Source organism: Coregonus clupeaformis, chromosome 11, assembly GCF_020615455.1.
Source record: "Coregonus clupeaformis isolate EN_2021a chromosome 11, ASM2061545v1, whole genome shotgun sequence".
In the NCBI taxonomy this organism is placed as follows: domain Eukaryota; kingdom Metazoa; phylum Chordata; class Actinopteri; order Salmoniformes; family Salmonidae; genus Coregonus; species Coregonus clupeaformis.
The window spans coordinates 25149389-25170284 of record NC_059202.1 but is presented as its reverse complement, the minus strand read 5'-3'; the positions used below and the strand labels follow the sequence as shown (position 1 = coordinate 25170284).

Sequence of the window (20896 nt, the reverse complement as noted above, 5' to 3'; positions counted from 1 at the left end):
AGGACTGAAATCCTGCAGCGCCCGCAAGGTCCCCCTGCTCAAGAAAGCACATATACATGCCCGTCTGAAGTTTGCCAATGAACATCTGAATGATTCAGAGGAGAACTGGGTGAAAGTGTTGTGGTCAGATGAGACCAAAATGGAGCTCTTTGGCATCAACTCAACTCACCGTGTTTGGAAGAGGAGGAATGCTGCCTATGACCCCAAGAACACCATCCCCACCGTCAAACATGGAGGTGGAAACATTATACTTTGGGGGTGTTTTTCTGCTAAGGGGACAGGACAACTTCACCGCATCAAAGGGACGATGGACGGGGCCATGTACCGTCAAATCTTGGGTGAGAACCTCCTTCCCTCAGCCAGGGCATTGAAAATGGGTCGTGGATGGGTATTCCAGCATGACAATGACCCAAAACACACGGCCAAGACAACAAAAGAGTGGCTCAAGAAGAAGCACATTAAGGTCCTGGAGTGGCCTAGCCAGTCTACAGACCTTAATCTCATAGAAAATCTGTGGAGGGAGCTGAAGGTTCGAGTTGCCAAACGTCAGCCTCGAAACCTTAATGACTTGGAGAAGATCTGCAAAGAGGAGTGGAACAAAATCCCTCCTGAGATGTGTGCAAACCTGGTGGCCAACTACAAGAAATGTCTGACCTCTGTGATTGCCAACAGGGGTTTTGCCACCAAGTACTAAGTCATGTTTTGCAGAGGGGTCAAATACTTATTTCCCTCATTAAAATGCAAATCAATTTATAACATTTTTGACATGCGTTTTTCTGGATTTTGTTGTTGTTATTCTGTCTCTCACTGTTCAAATAAACCTACCATTAAAATTATAGACTGATCATTTCTTTGTCAGTGGGCAAACGTACAAAATCAGCAGGGGATCAAATACATTTTTCCCTCACTGTACATGCAGGCTTTACCTGGTGTAACCTCAAAATGATGGTGGCACACATTTAATGTGTCATAACTTAACATCATTTCCTAGTATATTTTGTCCCCTATCACCTTGAGCCTGTCCCATGGCCTTGGTGGTCAGACGGTGGCCCTGCCTCTTGGCTCCAGTTCAGATGTGGCTGTGACTGTGGAGGGGGTTAGTTAGACCCATATCTAATGTACACTACAGGGGACCTCTGTGCTGTTGTATTTTCTGTTGTTCATTGGGCTTTTTCATTATAGGTGTGTGTGTGTGTGTGTTATGTGAGTGTGTGGTTGGGAGTTTGTGTGTGTGTGCGTACATACTCTTGTGAAGAGGGGTTAGCTGGCTAACCGAGCCCATCTGTACGGCAGATCCCTGCTTCCTCTGTGCCACCCCCCTGCTCACCCCTATCCCTCTTCCTGCCCCCTCCCCTCCCTGGCACGGCTTGGTGCAGCTTCACCACTGTGCCCTCAGCCTGTTGCTGTTGGCAGACTTGGCATAAGCAACCACCATGGTACTGTGGCACAGGACGGGAATACCCTGTGAGAGGAGAGGAGGGGAGAGGAGGAGAGGAGAGAAGTGGGAAGAGAAGACGGGTGGGGAGAGAGGGGAGGGGAGGCTAGTTTTTAGAGCTCCAAATATATCGCTACATTCAGGTTTTAAATGCCAAAGGTATAGCTAAATTAATGTCAGGCTTCGACACAATCCCAACCCTCCATACTAGTACATCTTGATCCACACCTACATTTTTCCGAGCTGCAACGTGAACTTAATGCAGTCTCCCGGTAAGATGGGAGGCCTCTAAACCTTAGTAGGGGGGGCCAGGTCTCCCCCACATCTCTGGGCAGATGGCACATAGCATAGCCGGGCTCTCCAGACGCACCAGCACAGCCCGCTCCATTAAACAGCAATCAAGAGGCCCAGCGGCTCCCTGAGTCCCCTCACTGAGAATAGGGCTATCCCAATGGGTTGGCCCCTCTGATCTCACACACACACACACCCTCCTCATCTGGGCTACTATATCTCTTTTGGTTCACTTCATTAACATAGAGATAATCTTTGTTGGGAATTGTTGAAGTCACAAATTGACTCCATTAGCTTCTGATGTCTTACACTATATGACCAAAAGTATGTGGACACCTGCTCGTCCAACATCTCATTCTAAAATCATGGGCGTTAATATGGAGTTGATCCCCCTTTTGCTGCTATAACAGCCTCCACTCTTCTGGGAAGGATTTCCACTAGATGTTGGAACATTGCTGCGGGGACTTGCTTCCTTTCAGCCACGAGCATTAGTGAGGTCGGGCACTGATGTTGGGCGATTAGGCCTGGCTCGCAGTCGGTGTTCCAATTCATCCCAAAGGTGTTCGATGGGTTTGAGGTCAGGGCTCTGTGCTTGCCAGTCAAGTTCTTCCACTCCGATCTCGACAAACCATTTCTGTATGGACCTCGTTTTGTGCACGGGGGCATTGTCATGCTGAAACAGGAAAGGGCCTTCCCCAAACTGTTGCCACTAAGTTGAAAGTACAGAATTGTCCAGAATGTCATTACTGTATGCTCTTGCATTAAGATTTCCCTTCACTGGAACTAAGGGGCCTAGCCCGAACCATGAAAAACAGCCCCAGACCATTATTCCTCCTCCACCAAACTTTACAGTTGGCACTATGCATTGGGGCAGGTAGCATTCTCTTGGCATCCGCCAAACCCAGATTCGTCCATCGGACTGCCAGATGGCTCCAGAGAACGTGTTTCCACTGCTCCAGAGTCCAATGGCGGCGAGCTTTACACCACTCCAGCCAACGCTTGGCATTGCGCATGGTGATCCTAGGCTTGTGTGCGGCTGCTCGGCCATGGAAACCCATTTTATGAAGCTCCCAACAAACAGTTATTGTGCTGACGTTGCTTCCAAAACTCGGTAGTGAGTGTTGCAACCAAGGACAGACAGTGTTATGGAGATTGCATGGCTGTGTGCTCGGTTTTATGCACCTGTCAGCAATGGGTGTGGCTGAAATAGCCGAATCCACTAATTTGAAGGGGTGTCCACATACTTTTGTATATGTAGTTTATCTTCCCTTTGAAACTGTTGCACCAGCCAGCAGTTGGCTGTGTATTTACTCTAAATGAATGGTGTGTGTGTGCACACTGCAGGTGAGTGTTTTTCTGTCTGCCTGTCTTAAGGGAATTTCCTGTACATGTGTATGTAGTGACATTGTGTGTTTGTGTCGCTGTACGTGCTACGTGTGTCTCTGTCTACAGGTAAACGGGGTGCAGCTGTATGGCAAGTCGAGGCGCGAGGCAGTGGCGTTCCTTCGTGAGGTTCCCCCTCCCTTCACCCTCGTGTGCTGCAGACACCTGACAGAGGAGAACTCAGACAACCAGCCTGACCGGGACGATGAGTGGTGCTCGCCCAGCCCCGCCGCTAGCCTCTCTGAGGTCAGGACACACACATTCAGACAGGCACACACGTGCACATACACACACATATGTAAGCACGCACACGCATTTACACACACACACACACATACATATGATAGCCTACTGCATATCCTCCTTCTAGATTGAAGCCAAACTGTCCTCTTTAGTGACTAGTCAGGCCTACTGCCGAGACCCTACAGGTGACCAGCCTCAGGTATGCTACTCTATCATTTCTCTGCAAAGTGCTGACACTTACTGGACAGCTAACTGTGTGTAAAGTAGCCGATGACAGTGGCCAGGTGACAGTCAGTGTTGTTGATTACTGCAGTACAACACATATCCGATTTTATCTGGTAAAGATGTTCCGGAAGCTAAAATAATGGTGTCCTGTCTCCTTATCACAACCGTGTGCCTCTTTCACCCACCAGGACCAAACCACCCTAAAGGAGGTGTCGGAGGAGGAGCAAGCGCCCACATACCCCAGCCACCAGGAGGAGAAAGTGCATGAGGAAAGAGAGGAGGAGGAGGAGGAGGATGAAAAGGGAGAGATGGCTCTGTGGTCCCCAGACATCCAGTTGTTGGAGCTGGAGAAGGGAGAGCGAGGCCTTGGCTTCAGCATCCTAGACTACCAGGTAGGGAGAGGGAGAGAGGCCTGGGCTTCTGCATCCTAGACTACCAGGTAGAGAGAGAGAGAGAGAGAGAGAGAGAGACCTGTGCTTCAGCATCCTAGACTACCAGAGAGAGAGACCTGGGCTTCAGCATCCTAGACTACCAGGTAGAGAGAGAGAGACCTGGGCTTCAGCATCCTAGACTACCAGGTAGAGAGAGAGACCTGGGCTTCAGCATCCTAGACTACCAGGTAGAGAGAGAGAGACCTGGGCTTCAGCATCCTAGACTACCAGGTAGAGAGAGAGAGACCTGGGCTTCAGCATCCTAGACTACCAGGTAGAGAGAGAGAGACCTGGGCTTCAGCATCCTAGACTACCAGGTAGAGAGAGAGAGACCTGGGCTTCAGCATCCTAGACTACCAGGTAGAGAGAGAGAGACCTGGGCTTCAGCATCCTAGACTACCAGGTAGAGAGAGAGAGGCTCCACCCCTCACTCACCTGTCTTGTCTACTCTTTCTGCCTCTTCTTCTCCTTCTCATCCCCTTCGCTCTCTTTCATTCCTGTTAGGGTTGGCGTTATCCACATTTTCATATCGTCATACCGTCCTTCTCTCATACCGGGATTTACGGTATTACTGGCTTAGTACACAAGGGGGCGCCCAAAAAATGCCCAAAAGCCCATCGGGCGTCTATTACCAGAATGCTAACAAAATTAGCACAGGTAATTGCGAATTTCCATTGAGGTTGCTAGCTAAATATGCTAACAAGCTCAAACAAAGATTTTAATTTTTTTTTTGCAAAGACAGGCAGTCCAGCTCATGAAGTTATACTTATATAGGTAGGAGCTACCGAATGTCATTTTTGGTGAGTTTGGATATTTACAAGCGAATGTGAACGAGAGACATTGTGCAAATGAACAGTAGTGGCTCTGGAGCAGCATGTGTACACGCTGTGTCTGTGTGGAGTCTGGAGTCGCTAGGGCAACAGGCCTGCCTGCTCTGCTCGAAGAGGATGGGGGAGGAGCAGACGGCCGAGAACGGAGAGGAGAAAAAATGCAAGGAAGTCTAAAGATAAGTGGCAGCTGTACAGAATACTCATCCAAAGGGCTTTGACTTCTCAAACACGGCAGAAAGCCAACCCAATATGATACCCCATCACCTTATTAATTCAGCCACTTACTTAGATAACTAGCAAGTTAAACTTAGGGGTCGCGTTAACGCAGAATTCTTTGGGGTTTTTTAACACAGGAAAAAAAGATCAAACTCATAAGAAATATCGTTTTGTAAATGCCGATCTAAAATGCTTCTTATTGTAATTTCAGCTCGGCATCAGACTAATTTTGTGCTTCAGTTGCACTTCTCCACTCGGATGAGAATTCACGAAGGGGCAGTCAGTGCTCTGACTGATGTGGAGCTACTTTTCTCCAGTACTTCACTCAGTGTAGCCAGCCTAGTCTTCTCCGGTAACATGCAAGACTAACTTTAAGAAAAACATTAGGAAATGTAGCTGCCTACATTCTTTCTATGCAAAGAAGACCTTGCTTTTTCATTGGAAGCTCATTTAGCTTTCTTCTGTGGCTGCCAGCCAAATAGTGTTGCACTTCTGTTGTCATCTGATGAAAATGAAGCCATTTTCTGCTGAATGTGTTGCAGTAATGTATTTTTTTGTGAAGGAAAACTATAGTTGCATGTCCTGATCACACTATTGAAGCAGAACAACACTGTTAACTTTCAGTATAAAACGCGACCCCTGTCAATACACAGCTGGACTCCCCTGCTCCCACTTGTTATTTACAAACAAACGTGACGGGCTCAACTGTTCTAGGGAACTACGGTAAGCTTCATAATGTAAAATAATGTGACGGGTGAAATGAAGAACACAATCTGCTTTACCTTCTAACATATTGCTCAAGTTGACTGCAGGTATTTACTTAACAAGTAGCTACAAATATTAAAATGTATAGAAAAACGTAAAAGAAGTAGTTTCAACTGTATTGACGGTATTGAAAAATCATCCCGTGGGTATTTCCAAATACCCCGGTATGCGGTATATACGGTATACCGCCCAAGCCTACTTCCTGTTTCTGCACTCTCTCTCTCTCTCTCTCTCCCCCCCCCCTCGCTTCCTCTTCCTCACCCCTTTCCTCCTCTAATTCGGGGAGGAATATTAACTGGAGGAGGGAGAACGTGTGAGCTTGATCCCCATACCAACAGCAGTGACCCTTGCAAAGGGCCAGGCGGTTTTACCAGGAAATTCTGGGAAAATAAACAAAGAAATTGATAAATGATGGAGCTTAGGGTGAGGAGGGGTAGAAGGGTGGGGTAGAAGGCGGAGGGGGGAGAGTTCTCAAGGGGACTGTTTGAGTTCTATATGTGGCCAAAGTGGGCTGTCGAGGGAGTGGGCTAAAGCAGACTAAAGCCTGGTTCATGTTCATAACAGCAAAAGGTGAAACGGAAAAGGAATGTGTTTTATTGTCGTCCCTCCCTATATTATTCTATTTTCTTTCTCATTTTGGTGCCTATTGAACACGACCCCGACCAAAGCCTTCCATCTCGGCTGGTTCTCTTCAGGGATGGGGGGATGCAAAAGGAGGAGAGAAAAATAAGCTGATGAAATCTTGCTTGTCTTTTCTCCTGTAGTCTGATCAGAAAAGTAAACGTGCACGGCTGTGTCACAAGTCATCGGGTAAGGGACAACAAAAGGAATCAGTCTGTAGTTGGGCTTGGCAAGGGGCCGCAGTGTTACCTGGAGCTGGGCCAAACCTCAAACATCACACACGTCAGACACAGGCACCCAGCTCCATATCGGTTCTCTGTGACTGGAAAACACAAGAACGACAGTGCCGTGAAAAAGTATTTGCCCCCTTTCTGATTTTCTCTATTTTTGTAAATTTTTTATACTGAATGTTATCAGATCTTCAACCAAAACCTAATATTAGATAAAGGTAACCTGAGTTTACAAAAAACAAAAAAACATATACTTATTTTATTTATTTAATTAACAAAGTTTGCAACACCCAATTCCCCTTTGTGGAAAAAGTAATTGCCCCCTTACACTTATTGACTGGTTGTGCCACGTTTAGCTGCAATGACTGCAACCAAATGCTTCCTGTAGTTGTTGATCAGTCTCTCACATGGCTGTGGAGGAATTTTGGCCCACTCTTGCATGCAGAACTGCTTTTCATGCATGAGCTGCTCGTTTCAAGTGCTGCCACAACATCTCAATTGGGATTAGGTCTGGACTTCACATTTGTTTCTTTTTAACCATTTTCCTGTAGACTTGATTGTATGTTTTGGATCATTGTCTTGCTGCATGACCCAGCTGCGCTTCAGATTCAGATCACAGACTGATGGCCTGACATTCTCCTGTAGAATTCTCTGATACAGAGAAGAATTAATGGTTTCTTCTATTAAGGTAAGTCTTCCAGGTCCTGAGGCAGCAAAGCATCTCCAAACCATCACACTCCCACCACCATGCTTGTATGGACAGATGAGTCAAAAGTATAACTTTTTGGATGACATGGGTCCCATTATGCCTGGCAAAAACAAAACACTGTATTCCACAGTAAGAACCTTATACCAGTGGTCAAGCATGGTGGTGGTAGTGTGATGGTTTGGGGATGCTTTGCTGCCTCAGGACCTGGATGACTTGCCTTAATAGAAGGAAACATGAATTCTGCTCTATATCAGAGAATTCTACATATACAGTGGGGGAAAAAAGTATTTAGTCAGCCACCAATTGTGCAAGTTCTCCCACTTAAAAAGATGAGAGGCCTGTAATTTTCATCATAGGTACACATCAACTATGACAGACAAATTGAGATTTTTTTTCTCCAGAAAATCACATTGTAGGATTTTTAATGAATTTATTTGCAAATTATGGTGGAAAATAAGTATTTGGTCACTTACAAACAAGCAAGATTTCTGGCTCTCACAGACCTGTAACTTCTTCTTTAAGAGGCTCCTCTGTCCTCCACTCGTTACATGTATTAATGGCACCTGTTTGAACTTGTTATCAGTATAAAAGACACCTGTCCACAACCTCAAACAGTCACACTCCAAACTCCACTATGGCCAAGACCAAAGAGCTGTCAAAGGACACCAGAAACAAAATTGTAGACCTGCACCAGGCTGGGAAGACTGAATCTGCAATAGGTAAGCAGCTTGGTTTGAAGAAATCAACTGTGGGAGCAATTATTAGGAAATGGAAGACATACAAGACCACTGATAATCTCCCTCGATCTGGGGCTCCACGCAAGATCTCACCCCGTGGGGTCAAAATGATCACAAGAACGGTGAGCAAAAATCCCAGAACCACACGGGGGGACCTAGTGAATGACCTGCAGAGAGCTGGGACCAAAGTAACAAAGCCTACCATCAGTAACACACTACGCCGCCAGGGACTCAAATCCTGCAGTGCCAGACGTGTCCTCCTGCTTAAGCCAATGTCCAGGCCCGTCTGAAGTTTGCTAGAGTGCATTTGGATTATCCAGAAGAGGATTGGGAGAATGTCATATGGTCAGATGAAACCAAAATAGAACTTTTTGGTAAAAACTCAACTCGTCGTGTTTGGAGGACAAAGAATGCTGAGGTGCATCCAAAGAACACCATACCTACTGTGAAGCATGGGGGTGGAAACGTCATGCTTTGGGGCTGTTTTTCTGCAAAGGGACCAGGACGACTGATCCGTGTAAAGGAAAGAATGAATGGGGCCATGTATCGTGAGATTTTGAGTGAAAACCTCCTTCCATCAGCAAGGGCATTGAAGATGAAACGTGGCTGGGTCTTTCAGCATGACAATGATCCCAAACACACCACCCGGGCAACGAAGGAGTGGCTTCGTAAGAATCATTTCAAGGTCCTGGAGTGGCCTAGCCAGTCTCCAGATCTCAACCCCATAGAACATCTTTGGAGGGAGTTGAAAGTCCGTGTTGCCCAGCGACAGCCCCAAAACATCACTGCTCTAGAGGAGATCTGCATGGAGGAATGGGCCAAAATACCAGCAACAGTGTGTGAAAGCCTTGTGAAGACTTACAGAAAACGTTTGACCTGTGTCATTGCCAACAAAGGGTATATAACAAAGTATTGAGAAACTTTTGTTATTGACCAAATACTTATTTTCCACCATAATTTGCAAATAAATTCATAAAAAATCCTACAATGTGATTTTCTGGATTTTTTTCCCTCATTTTGTCTGTCATAGTTGACGTGTACCTATGATGAAAATTACAGGCCTCTCTCATCTTTTTAAGTGGGAGAACTTGCACAATTGGTGGCTGACTAAATACTTTTTTTCCCCACTGTAATGTATATGTATAATGAGGCCCTAATCACATTCAATATGAACTCCACAGCATAAATCACTGGTGAGCAGCTTTTTAAATGATCGATAGGGTAGACCTAGGGCACTGTTCAATCAAAATCTGATAACCAGGCGTCCTGGATAACTAAAAGCGTTTCAATATAATGTTATTTTTTGTACTTTACAAAACTATGCTTCCAGTCAGAAACAAAAATAAAATTCACCTGCTAACAATCCAAACGGAGACTTCATGTTGGACGCCATTGGCAGCAGAAAGGATGCATCTGTAACCCTTATTTCTTAGTGTTAAAATAAAAGTCAGAACGAAAGTAAGGCTACACATCACCCCTTCATAACTTTTTCCAAGGGTCCAGTAAATGACTGAAATGTAACAACGCTGCTCCAAGTCTGAAACGGGCCAAATCGAACACAAAGATCCCATTTTAATGACACCACAAACTGGACGTCTTCTTTGTCTGGGGAGCTAGCTAGTATGCTTTATAGCAGTAACGGGAGCAGCAAGCCCTTCTATACTGTCTGTCCGTTCACATCAGGAAGGAGTGAAGTCAGAAAGAACGGAGTCAAACGGAGTCACTCACAAATGAACTGAAGGAAGAATCCATAGGACTACAGTGCCTACAGAAAGTAGTCATACATCTTTACTTATTTCACATTTTGTTGTTACAACCTGAATTCAAAATGGATTAACATTTTTCTCAACCATCTACAATACCCCATAATGACATTGAAAACATGTTTTTAGAAATATCTGATTTACGTAAGCATTCACACCCCTGAGTCAATACATGTTAGAATCACCTTTGGCAGTGATTAAAGCTGTTAGTTTTTCTGGGTTAGTCTCTAAGAGCTTTGCACACCTGGATTGTACAATATTTGCACATTTTTTTTTTTTTAAGATAAAAAAAAAAAAGCTCTGTCAAGTTGGTTGTTGATCATTCCTAGACAGCCATTTTCAAGTCTTGCCATAGATTTTCAAGCCGATATAAGTCAAAACTGTAACTAGGCTCTCAGGAACATTCGATGTCATCTTGGTAAGCAATTTATTTTTACCCATCTACCAATAGGTACTCTTTGCGAGGCAATGGAAAACCTCCCTGGTCTTTGTGGTTGAATCTGTGTTTTGAAATTCATTGCTCGACTGAGGGACCTTACAGACAATTGTATGTGTGGGGTACAGAGATGATGTAGTCATATTAAAATAATATTAAACACTATTATTGCACACAGAGTGAGTCCATGTGAGTTGTTATGCACATTTTTACTCCTGAACTTATTTAGGCTTGTAATAACAAAGGGATTGAATACTTATTGACTCAAGACAATTTTGATTTTGTGTTAATAATATATATTTGTAATCAATTTTGACATTCTGGGGTATTGTGTGTAGGCCAGTGACATAAAAACCCTCAATTTAATCAATTTTAAATTCAGGCTGTAAAACAAAATGTGGAAAAAGTCAACTGGTGTGAATCCTTTCTGAAGGCACTGTATATAGTATATGACCTGAGGACGTGACCCAGTCTCGTAGTGTGAGTGAAGTCATAAAGAACAGAGTCGCAGCTCAGAAATGAACTGAAGGAAGAATCTATATGACTATTTATGATTATACAGTATAACCCAGTATTTATGAGTAGATAAGTATGTGACATGTATGTGAGCATATGGCCTAGTCTTTGGCATCGCTATGTGCCTCATCGTTGTGGTTGTGATTGTCTAGTTCTTTTTCCCTGCAAACACAAAACAACTGAAATACACAGCATTGAAGAAATAGGACATTCAAATTATTATTCATATTGTCCAATTCCTTTCATTTGTAGAGAGCTTTGAACAGATAAGACAAGACATACAAGATTAGATGAGATGGATTCAAAGAAGATGGGAAAGACTGTTGTGAACAAGTCAGGGAAATGCAGAGCCTTTATATGAAGGGTTTAATGGATTGTTTGTGAATGTGTTATAGGGCCCCTTGTGTTTCAGAGTAACTGTATCCTAGGGCCTTGAATAGTTAAATATAGGCATAGCTTCACCTCTAAGACCTCTATTTCTACTCTCTCTCCCTCTCCTCCTCTGTCCCTCTCTCCTTCCTCCTCTCCTCCTCCATCCCTCTATTCCTCTGTCCCTCTCCTCCTCTGTCCCTCTCCTCCTCTGTCCCTCTCTCCCTCTCCTCCTCTGTCCCCCTCTCCCTCTCCTCCTCTGTCCCCCCTCTCCCTCTCCTCCTCTGTCCCCCTCTCCCTCTCCTCCTCTGTCCCTCTCCCTCTCCTCCTCCGTCCCTCTCTCCTCCCTCTCCTCCTCTCTCCCTCTCCTCCTCTGTCCCTCTCCTCCTCTGTCCCTCTCTCCCTCTCCTCCTCTGTCCCCCTCTCCCTCTCCTCCTCTGTCCCTCTCTCCCTCTCCTCCTCTGTCCCTCTCTCCCTCTCCTCCTCTGTCCCCCTCTCCCTCTCCTCCTCTGTCCCCCTCTCCCTCTCCTCTGTCCCTCTCCCTCTCCTCCTCCGTCCCTCTCTCCTCCCTCTCCTCCTCCGTCCCTCTCTCTCCCTCTCCTCCGTCCCCCTCTCCCGCCTCTCTTCCACCGTCCCCCTCTCCCTCCTCTCCTCCTCCACCCCTCTCTCCTCCTCTGTCTCTCTCGCCCTCCTCTCTCCCTCTGTCCCCCTCTTTCCTCTCCTCCTCCACCCCCTCTCCCTCCTCTCCTCCTCCGTCCCTCTCTCCTCTCCTCCATTCCTCTCTCCCTCGTAATGGAAGTTACCCATCACTGCATATTAATATAAAGAATGAGGTGTTTAGTTTACACAGTAATTCATATAAATGAGATGGAGGTGATGACAACATTAACATAAGTTATACCATAGCAGCACTACATAGTTGAAGTGTCTGTCTTGCCTTATCAATCTCTCTCTCTCTCTCTCTCTCTCTCTCTCTCTCTCTCTCTCTCTCTCTCTCTCTCTCTCTCTCTCTCTCTCTCTCTCTCTCTCTCTCTCTCTCCTAATCCGTCTCTCACTGCAAGCCGAGGCAGGCTGCCCTGGGCGAGAGGGTGAATTGATTTTTCAGGTCCGTACGCGTCTCCGTTAGAGGCTTTAGGCTGATGAGACTGAATGGGATCCACTGTGCAGTCTGCAGCACTGCTGCCTGTAGACGCACTCTGGGCTGTAGTCTGCAGTACAGGATGCTCTATCTGTTTGTCTGTCTGCTGAACAAATGCTGGGGTCAGCAGCAACACACACACACACACACGAATAATCACATAAACAACAACACACACTATCCCCCCACACTTCAATATACAGCACAATACATTCAATACACCATTTATGCCCATAGGACTATCAAACTGAATGTACCCTGGCAGTTTGTTAAATGTTTAATTAGAGCACACTGTTGTAAAATGTTTTGTAACGGCATACGAAAATACGGGTTTCTTATTGGACAAGTTCCCGTTTCCCAAGACAGTACAACGTCATTCTTTACATTTATGAAACGGACTACATCGTAGTCAGACGTCATTTCATATGGCATTACACTGCGACCAGCGACTGCAGCCCGAACACTCCCGAGGTCATTAACTAGAAACATGACTCCTGGAGAGGCAGAAAGGCCCAAATCAGAGTGTCTAGTATTAGCTTAGCTGCGACAGCAAGTGTGTTTTAAACGGGTGACGGGTATCATTATGAGCGATGGACAATTGTGGGGTGTAGGGTCCCCCTCACTGGCACCTCTTAATGGAGATAAATGGCGGCGGGTGAGGTTTTCAAACGGCCATTCGACAGGGTGGGCCCAGGCTTAGTTTTACCTCAGTGGTATCAGGTTTGGCCCAGCTCTTCTTACGGCCCAGCCATTTAAAAGTCATTTCTCTTATTCTCCCCATTTATTTTAGTCAGTGGCGTAATCCGTGAAGTCATAGGATTTCTTTCTCTGTAAAGGATCTTGATTGAGGACCCTGCGTGTGTGTGTGTGTGTGGGGTGGGGTGGGGTGGGGTGGGGTGGGGGCTGAAAGTGTGTTTTGCATGTGTTTGTTCAGTATCACTTGTTCCATTAGGGATCAAAGCTCAACCTATTGTTTTGATATCCTTTTACACACACTACTGTGTTTGATCTGATTTAAACTGGTATGTTGTTGGCATTGACCTGTTCATTTCTATATGCTGGAGACATCGCAAAAGTGCACTTTGTAAATAATTTCATAGAACCAAATAGTTGGTACAGAAAAGGGAAGCTTACGCCCCTTGTAGTCTGTGACCACAGCCAAATGTTGTGTCTCAAATGGCACAATCTTCCCTATATAGTGCACTACTTTTGACCAGTCCTATGGCCCCTTGTCAAAAGTAGTGCACTACATAGGGAATAGGGTGCCATTTGGGACACAGTCAAAAATAATTGTACCTCCGACCTCCTCATAAACCAATGCTATGTTTAGTTTACTTCTCCCTATATAAAATCAGTGTGTGAGGCTACGTTCCCTATGTGGGGACAAATATACATTACCTACATGCCGAAATAAATCACTGTGAGAAATAAGAAACCGAGAATTCCGTCTGAAATGGAATCCATTTTGAATTTTCGACTGGCAGTGAAATAATACCCTCACCTGCACATCAATACAGCATTTAGTTAGTTTCCCCCGGCAATGTTTTAGCGGACAAACATAAATCATCCTCTGTATTTGTTATTACTTAATTATACAGTTGTTACCGTAGCTACGGTAGAATCCGATCAAATAAATGTTATTTAAGTGAGTGGCCGACTGGTAAATCGATGAGTAAGCTGGATTGAATTGGATGAAGATGGACATTAAAACGCATTGCTGAGCGGAGAGCTACGTCACACACTGCAATGATAAACAGTAGTTTGCATGGTGTTAGTCATGCTCAAGGTCCAAAGCACAGATCTAGGATCAGATAACCTAGCCTTAACCGTTAGGTAGGAGGATTAGATCTGAAACTCGGTCAGTCGTTATGGGCAACTGCTATGTTATTTAGTGTGGCTGTCTGCGGCTGTTATGAAACAGGTTCCCAGCATACACACATCAGGGTTGTTGGAGGAGGAAGGTGTGTGTGTGTGTGTGTGTGTGTGTTTCTCTCCCTCTGTTTGTGTATGCCGTTCAAGCGTCTGTTCAAAAACTTTTGACCGGTAGTGTACAGTTGAAGTCGGAAGTTTACATACACCTTAGCCAAATACATTTAAACTCAGTTTTTCACAATTCCTGACATTTAATCCTAGTAAAAATTCCCTGTCTTAGGTCAGTTAGGATCACCACTTTATTTTAAGAATGTGAAATGTCAGAATAATAGTAGAGAGTGATTTATTTCAGCTTTTATTTATTTCATCACATTCCCAGTGGGTCAGAAGTTTACATACACTCAATTAGTATTTGGTAGCATTGCCTTTAAATTAAAGCCTTCCACAAACTTCCCACAATAAGTTGGGTGAATTTTGGCCCATTCCTCCTGACAGAGCTGGTGTAACTGAGTCATGTTTGTAGGCCTCCTTGCTCGCACACACTTTTTCAGTTCTGCCCAAAAATCTTCTATAGGATTGAGGTCAGGGCTTTGTGATGGCCACTCCAATACCTTGACTTTGTTGTCCTTAAGCCATTTTGCCACAACTTTGGAAGTATGCTTGGGGTCATTGTCCATTTGGAAGACCCATTTGTGACCAAGCTTTAACTTCCTGACTGATGTCTTGAGATGTTGCTTCAATATATCCACATAATTTTCCTTCCTTATGATGCCATCTATTTTGTGAAGTGCACCAGTCCCTCCTGCAGCAAAGCACCCCCACAGCATGATGCTGCCACCCCCGTGCTTCACGGTTGGGATGGTGTTCTTCAGCTTGCAAGCATCCACCTTTTTCCTCCAAACATAACAATGGTCATTATGGTCAAACAGTTCTATTTTTGTTTCATCAGACCAGAGGACATTTCTCCAAAAAGTACGATATTTGTCCCCCATGTGCAGTTGTAAACCGTAGTCTGACTTTTTTATGGTGGTTTTGGAGCATTGGCTTCTTCCTTGCTGAGCGGCCTTTCAGGTTATGTCGATATAGGACTCGTTTTACTGTGGATATAGGTACTTTTGTACCGGTTTCCTCCAGCATCTTCACAAGGTCCTTTGCTGCTGTTCTGGGATTGATTTTCTCTTTTCGCACCAAAGTACGTTCCTCTCTAGGAGACAGAACGTGTCTCCTTCCTGAGCGGTATGACGGCTGTGTGGTCCCATGGTGTTTATACTTGCGTACTATTGTTTGTACGGATGAACATGGTACTTTCAGGCGTTTGGAAATTGCTCCCAAGGATGAACCAGACTTGTGGAGGTCTACAATTGTTTTTCCTGAGGTCTTGGCTGAATTCTTTTGATTTTCCCATTACATCATTTTCTGGAATTTTCCAAGCTGTCAACTTAGTGTATGTAAACTTTTGACCCACTGGAATTGTGATACAGTGAATTATAAGTGAAATAATCTGTCTGTAAACAATTGTTGGAAAAATTACTTGTCATGCACAAAGTAGATGTCCTAACCGACTTGCCAAAACTATCGTTTGTTAACAAGAAATGTGTGGAGTGGTTGAAAAACAAGTTTTAATGACTCCAACCTAAGTCTATGTAAACTTCTGACTTCAACTGTATATATAAAAAAAGTATTTACATAAGTATACAGACCCTTTTCTATGAGACTCGAAATTGAGCTCAGGTGCATCCTGTTTCCGATCACCCTTGAGATGTTTCTACAACTTGATTGGGGTCCACCTGTGTTAAATTCAATTGATTGGACATGATTTGGAAAGGCAAACACGTCTATATAATGTCCCACAGTTGACAGTGAATGTCAGAGAAAAAACCAAGCCTTGAGGTCGAAGGAATTGTACGTAGGGCTCTGAGACAGGATTGTGTCGAGGCACAGATCTGGGGAAAGGTACCAAAACATTTCTGCAGCATTGAAGGTCCCCAAGAACAGTGGCCTCCATCATTCTTAAATGGAAGAGGTTTGGAACCACCAAGACTCTTACTAGAGCTGACCGCCCGGCAATCGGGGGGAGAAGGGCCTTGGTCAGAGGTGACCAAGAATTTAATGGTCACTCTGACAGAGCTCCAGAGTTCCTCTGTGGAGATGGGAGATCCTTCCAGAAGGACAACCATCTCTGCAGCACTCCACCAATCAGGCCTTTTTGGTAGAGGGGCCAGCCGGAAGCCACTCCTCAGTAAAAGGCACATGACAGCCCGCTTGGAGTTTGCCAAAAGGCCCCTAGAGGACTCTCAGAGCATGAGAAACAAGATTCTCTGGTCTGATGAAACCAATATTGAACTCTTTGGCCTGAATGCCAAGTGTCACGTCTGGAGGAAACCTGACACCATCCCTACGGTGAAACATGGTGGTGGCAGCATCATGCTGTGGGGATGTCTTTCAGCGGCAGGGACTGGGAGACTAGTCAGGATCGAGGGGAAAGATGAACAGAGCAAAGTACCAAGAGATCCTTGATGAAAACCTGCTCAGGAGCGCTCAGTACCTCAGACTGGGGCGAAGGTTCACCTTCCAACATTACAATGACCCTAAGCACACAGCTAAGACAACACAGGAGTGGCTTCGGGACAAGTATGAAAACTGTATGCACTCACTAACTGTAAGTCGCTCTGGATAAGAGCGTCTGCTAAATGACTAAAATGTAAAATATAAAAGTCTCTGAATGTCCTTGAGTGGCCCAGCCAGAGCCCGGACATGAACCTGATTGAACATCTCTGGAGAGACCTGAAAATAGCTGTGACGCTCCCCATCCAACCTGACAGAGCTTGAGAGGATCAGCACAGAAGAATGGGAGAATCTCCCCAAATACAGGTGTGCAAAGCTTGTAGCGTCATACCCAAAAAGACTTGAGGCTGTAATCGCTGCCAAAGTTGCTTCAACAAAGTACTGAGTAAAGGGTCTGAATACTTATGTAAATGTTTTATTTTTTCTTCATTTTTTCCGCAATGTTATTTTTTTGCTTTGTTATTATGGGGTGTTGTGTGTAGATTGATGAGGGGGACAATTGAATGCATTTTAGAATAAGTCTGTAACGTAACAAAGTGGAAAAAGTAAAGGGGTCTGAATACTTTTCTGAATGCACTGTAAATCTTTTTTCTTGCCCATTCACCCTTTGAATGGCACACACAATCCATGTTTCAGTTGTCTCAAGGTTTAAAAATCCTTCTTTAACCTGTCTCCTCCCCTTCATCTACACTGATTTGAAGTGGATTAAACTGGTGGCATCAATAAGGGATCATAGCTCTCACCTGGTAAGTCATGGAAAGGGCATGTGTTCTTAATGTTTTGTACACTCAGTGTATATGTCATGTCCTGTGTATTCACACCCCTCGACTTTCTCCACATTTTGTTGTTACAGCCTGAATTTAAATTGATAAAATTGAGATTGTGTCCCTGGCCTACACACAATACCCCATAATGTCAGTGTTTATAGAATATTTTTTACAAATTTCATAAAAAATGAAAAGCTGAAATGTCTAGAGTCTTAAGTATTCAACCCCTTTGTTATGGCAAGCCTAAATAAGTTCAGGAATAAACATTTGCCTAACAAGTTGCATAATAAGTTGCATGGGCTCTGTGTGTGCTATAATAGTGTTTAACATGATTTTTTAATGACTACCTCATCTCTGTACCCCACACATACAATGATGTGTAAGGTCCCTCAGTCGAGCAGTGAATTTCAAACAAAGATTCAACCACAAAGACCAGGGAGGTTTTCCAATACCTTACAAAGAAGGGCACCTATTGGTAGATGGGTAAAAATACATTGAATATCCCTTTGAGCATGGTGAAGTTATTAATTACACTTTGGATGGTGTATCAATACACCCAGTCACTACAAAGAGACAGATGTCCTTCCAAACTCAGTTGCCAGAGACGAAGGAAACAGCTCAGGGATTTCACCATGAGGCCAATGGTGACTTTAAAACAGTTAGTTTAATGGCTGTGATAGGCAAAAATTGAGGATGGATCAACCACATTGTAGTTACTCCACAATACTAATCTAAATGACAGAGTGAAAAGAAGGAAGCATGTAAAGACTAAAAGAAAGAAATTCACTTTAAGCCCTGACTACAAAGCGGTATGTTTGGGGAAAATCCAACATAACACATCACGGCAAATCCAACATAACACATCATTGAGTACCACTTCATATTTTCAAGCATGGTGGTGGCTGCATCATGTTATGGGTGTGCTTGTCATCGTCAAGGACTAGGCAGTTTTTGGGGGATAAAAATAAACTGAATAGAGCTAAGCACAGGCAAAATCCTAGAGGAAAACCTGGTTCAGTCTGCTTTCCATCAGACACTGGGAGACAAATTCACCTTTCAGCAGTAGTGTAACCTAAAACATAAGGCCAAATATACATTGGAGTTTCTTACCAAGACGACATTGAATGTTCCTGAGTGGCTTAGTTAGTTTTGACTTATGTCGGCTTGACAATCTATGGCAAGACTTCAAAATGGCTAACTAGCAATGATCAACAACCAACTTGACCGAGCTTGAATAGTTTTAAAAATAATAATGTGAAAATATTGTACAATCCAGGTGTGTAAATCTCTTAGTCCTACCCAGAAAGACTCACAGCGCTAATCGCTTCCAAAGGTGATGTCACGATCGTTATACGGAGTAGACCAATGCGCAGCGTTAGTTGCAAACATACTTAAACTTTTATTATCTTCAGTGATAATATGAACAACAAAACAACAAAACGAAACGTGCAGTCCTACGGTTTAACACAAGGAACAAACCAAACGGAAACAAGATCCCACAAACACTAAGGGAAACAGACTGTTTAAATATGGCTCCCAATCAGAGACAACCAGCAACAGCTGACACTCGTTGCCTCTGATTGGGAGCCACTCGGGCCAACATAGAAATACCACAACTAGAACTCCCACACAGAACATAAACACATAGAATTTACACACCTGGCTCAACATATGAGTCCCCAGAACGAGGGTGTGACAGTACCCCAAAGGCGCGGACTGCGACCGCGCCTGAACATAAACAAACCAGGAGAGGGCTGGGTGGGCATTCCTCCTCGGAGGCGGTTCCGGCTCCGGGCTAGACCACCACCCTCCAATAATCCACTCGTAGCGCCCCTGGTCCGGTCTGGCCCCACTGGCTGGAGCTGAATTGGACATCGTAGGAGCGGATAGCTTCAGCTCCGGTGTGGAGCAGCTGACCGGTACCTGACCAGGCACCGGTGACCCAGGCACGAGTTGTGCCGGACTGACGACGCACACCCCTGGCTTGGTGCGTGGAGCAGGACGGGCCGGACCGGGCTGACGATCGCGCACCCCTGGCTTGGTGCGTGGAGCAGCTACGCGGACCGGGCTGACGATGCGCACCCCTGGCTTGGTGCGTGGAGCAGCAACGGGCCGGACCGGGCTGACGATCGCACCCCTGGCTTGGTGCGTGGAGCAGCTACGGGCCGGACCGAGCTGACGATGCGCACCCCTGGCTTGGTGCGTGGAGCAGCAACGGGCCTTACCGGCTGACGACTCGCACCCCTGGCTTGGTGCGTAGCAGCAACGGGCCGGACCGGCTGGCGGCACGCACCGTGGCTTGTGCGAGTGGCAGGAACAGGCCGGACCGGGCTGGCGACTCGCACCCGTAGCTTGGTGCGTGGGCAGGAACGGGCCTGACCAGGCTGACGACTCGCACACCGTGGCTTGGTGCGAGGAGCAGGAACAGGCCGGGCCGGGCTGGCGGCGCGCACCGTAGGCTTGGTGCGAGGGGCAGGAACAGGCCGGGCCGGGCTGGCGACGCGCACCGTAGGCTTGGTGCGAGGAGCAGGAACAGGCCGGGCTGGGCTGGCGACGCGCACCGTAGACTTGGTGCGAGGGGCAGGAACAGGCCGGGCCGGGCTGGCGACGCACACCATCCACTTAGTGCGGGGAGCAGGAACGGGCCGGACCGGACTGGTGACGCACACCACTTGCTTGGTGTGAGGAGCGGGACTGGGTTTCGTCATAACCCTCCGCTCCCTCAGCTGCCTACCGAGTTCCTCTCGCTGTGCCTCAATTCTCACCTTCTCCCTTATCGCCTCCAATAGCTCCACCCTTTGCACCACTAACTCCTGCTCCCTCTGCGCCAATAGCCCCCTTAACCTGGTGGCCTCCTCACCTAACCTCCTACTACGCCCTGTAGCTGCCTCCTGCTGCCCCGTCGCCCATGCCGTGTGCCCCCCCCTAAAAATTTTTTGGGGTTGCCTCTCGCCCGTCCGACGACGACACTGTTGACGCCGTTGCTCCTCTCTCCGTCGCGCCTCTACCGTCTCCTTCCATGGACGGCGATCCATCCCGGCCTGGATTTTCTCCCAGGTCCAGGACCCCTGCCCGTCCATTATCTGCTCCCACGTCCAGGCTGCCTGCTCCTGGACACGCTGCTTGGTCCTGGTATGGTGGGATCTTCTGTCACGATCGTTATACGGAGTAGACCAATGCGCAGCGTTAGTTGCAAACATACTTAAACTTTTATTATCTTCAGTGATAATATGAACAACAAAACAACAAAACGAAACGTGCAGTCCTACGGTTTAACACAACCAACAAGGAACAAACCAAACGGAAACAAGATCCCACAAACACTAAGGGAAACAGACTGTTTAAATATGGCTC

The 20896-nt window shown here is 45.9% G+C and overlaps 1 protein-coding gene across 1 annotated transcript in view; it reads left to right on the top strand.

The window, feature by feature from the left end:
* The window catches only part of LOC121577422 (inaD-like protein), a 240065-nt gene that overhangs the window by 47970 nt on the left and 171199 nt on the right, over positions 1–20896 (top strand). Inside the window, exons 16-18 of the mRNA XM_045223383.1 lie at positions 3179–3355; positions 3480–3551; positions 3766–3969. Of these exons, the coding sequence (XP_045079318.1) occupies positions 3179–3355; positions 3480–3551; positions 3766–3969 (453 nt within the window). The remainder of the gene's footprint in view (positions 1–3178; positions 3356–3479; positions 3552–3765; positions 3970–20896) is intronic.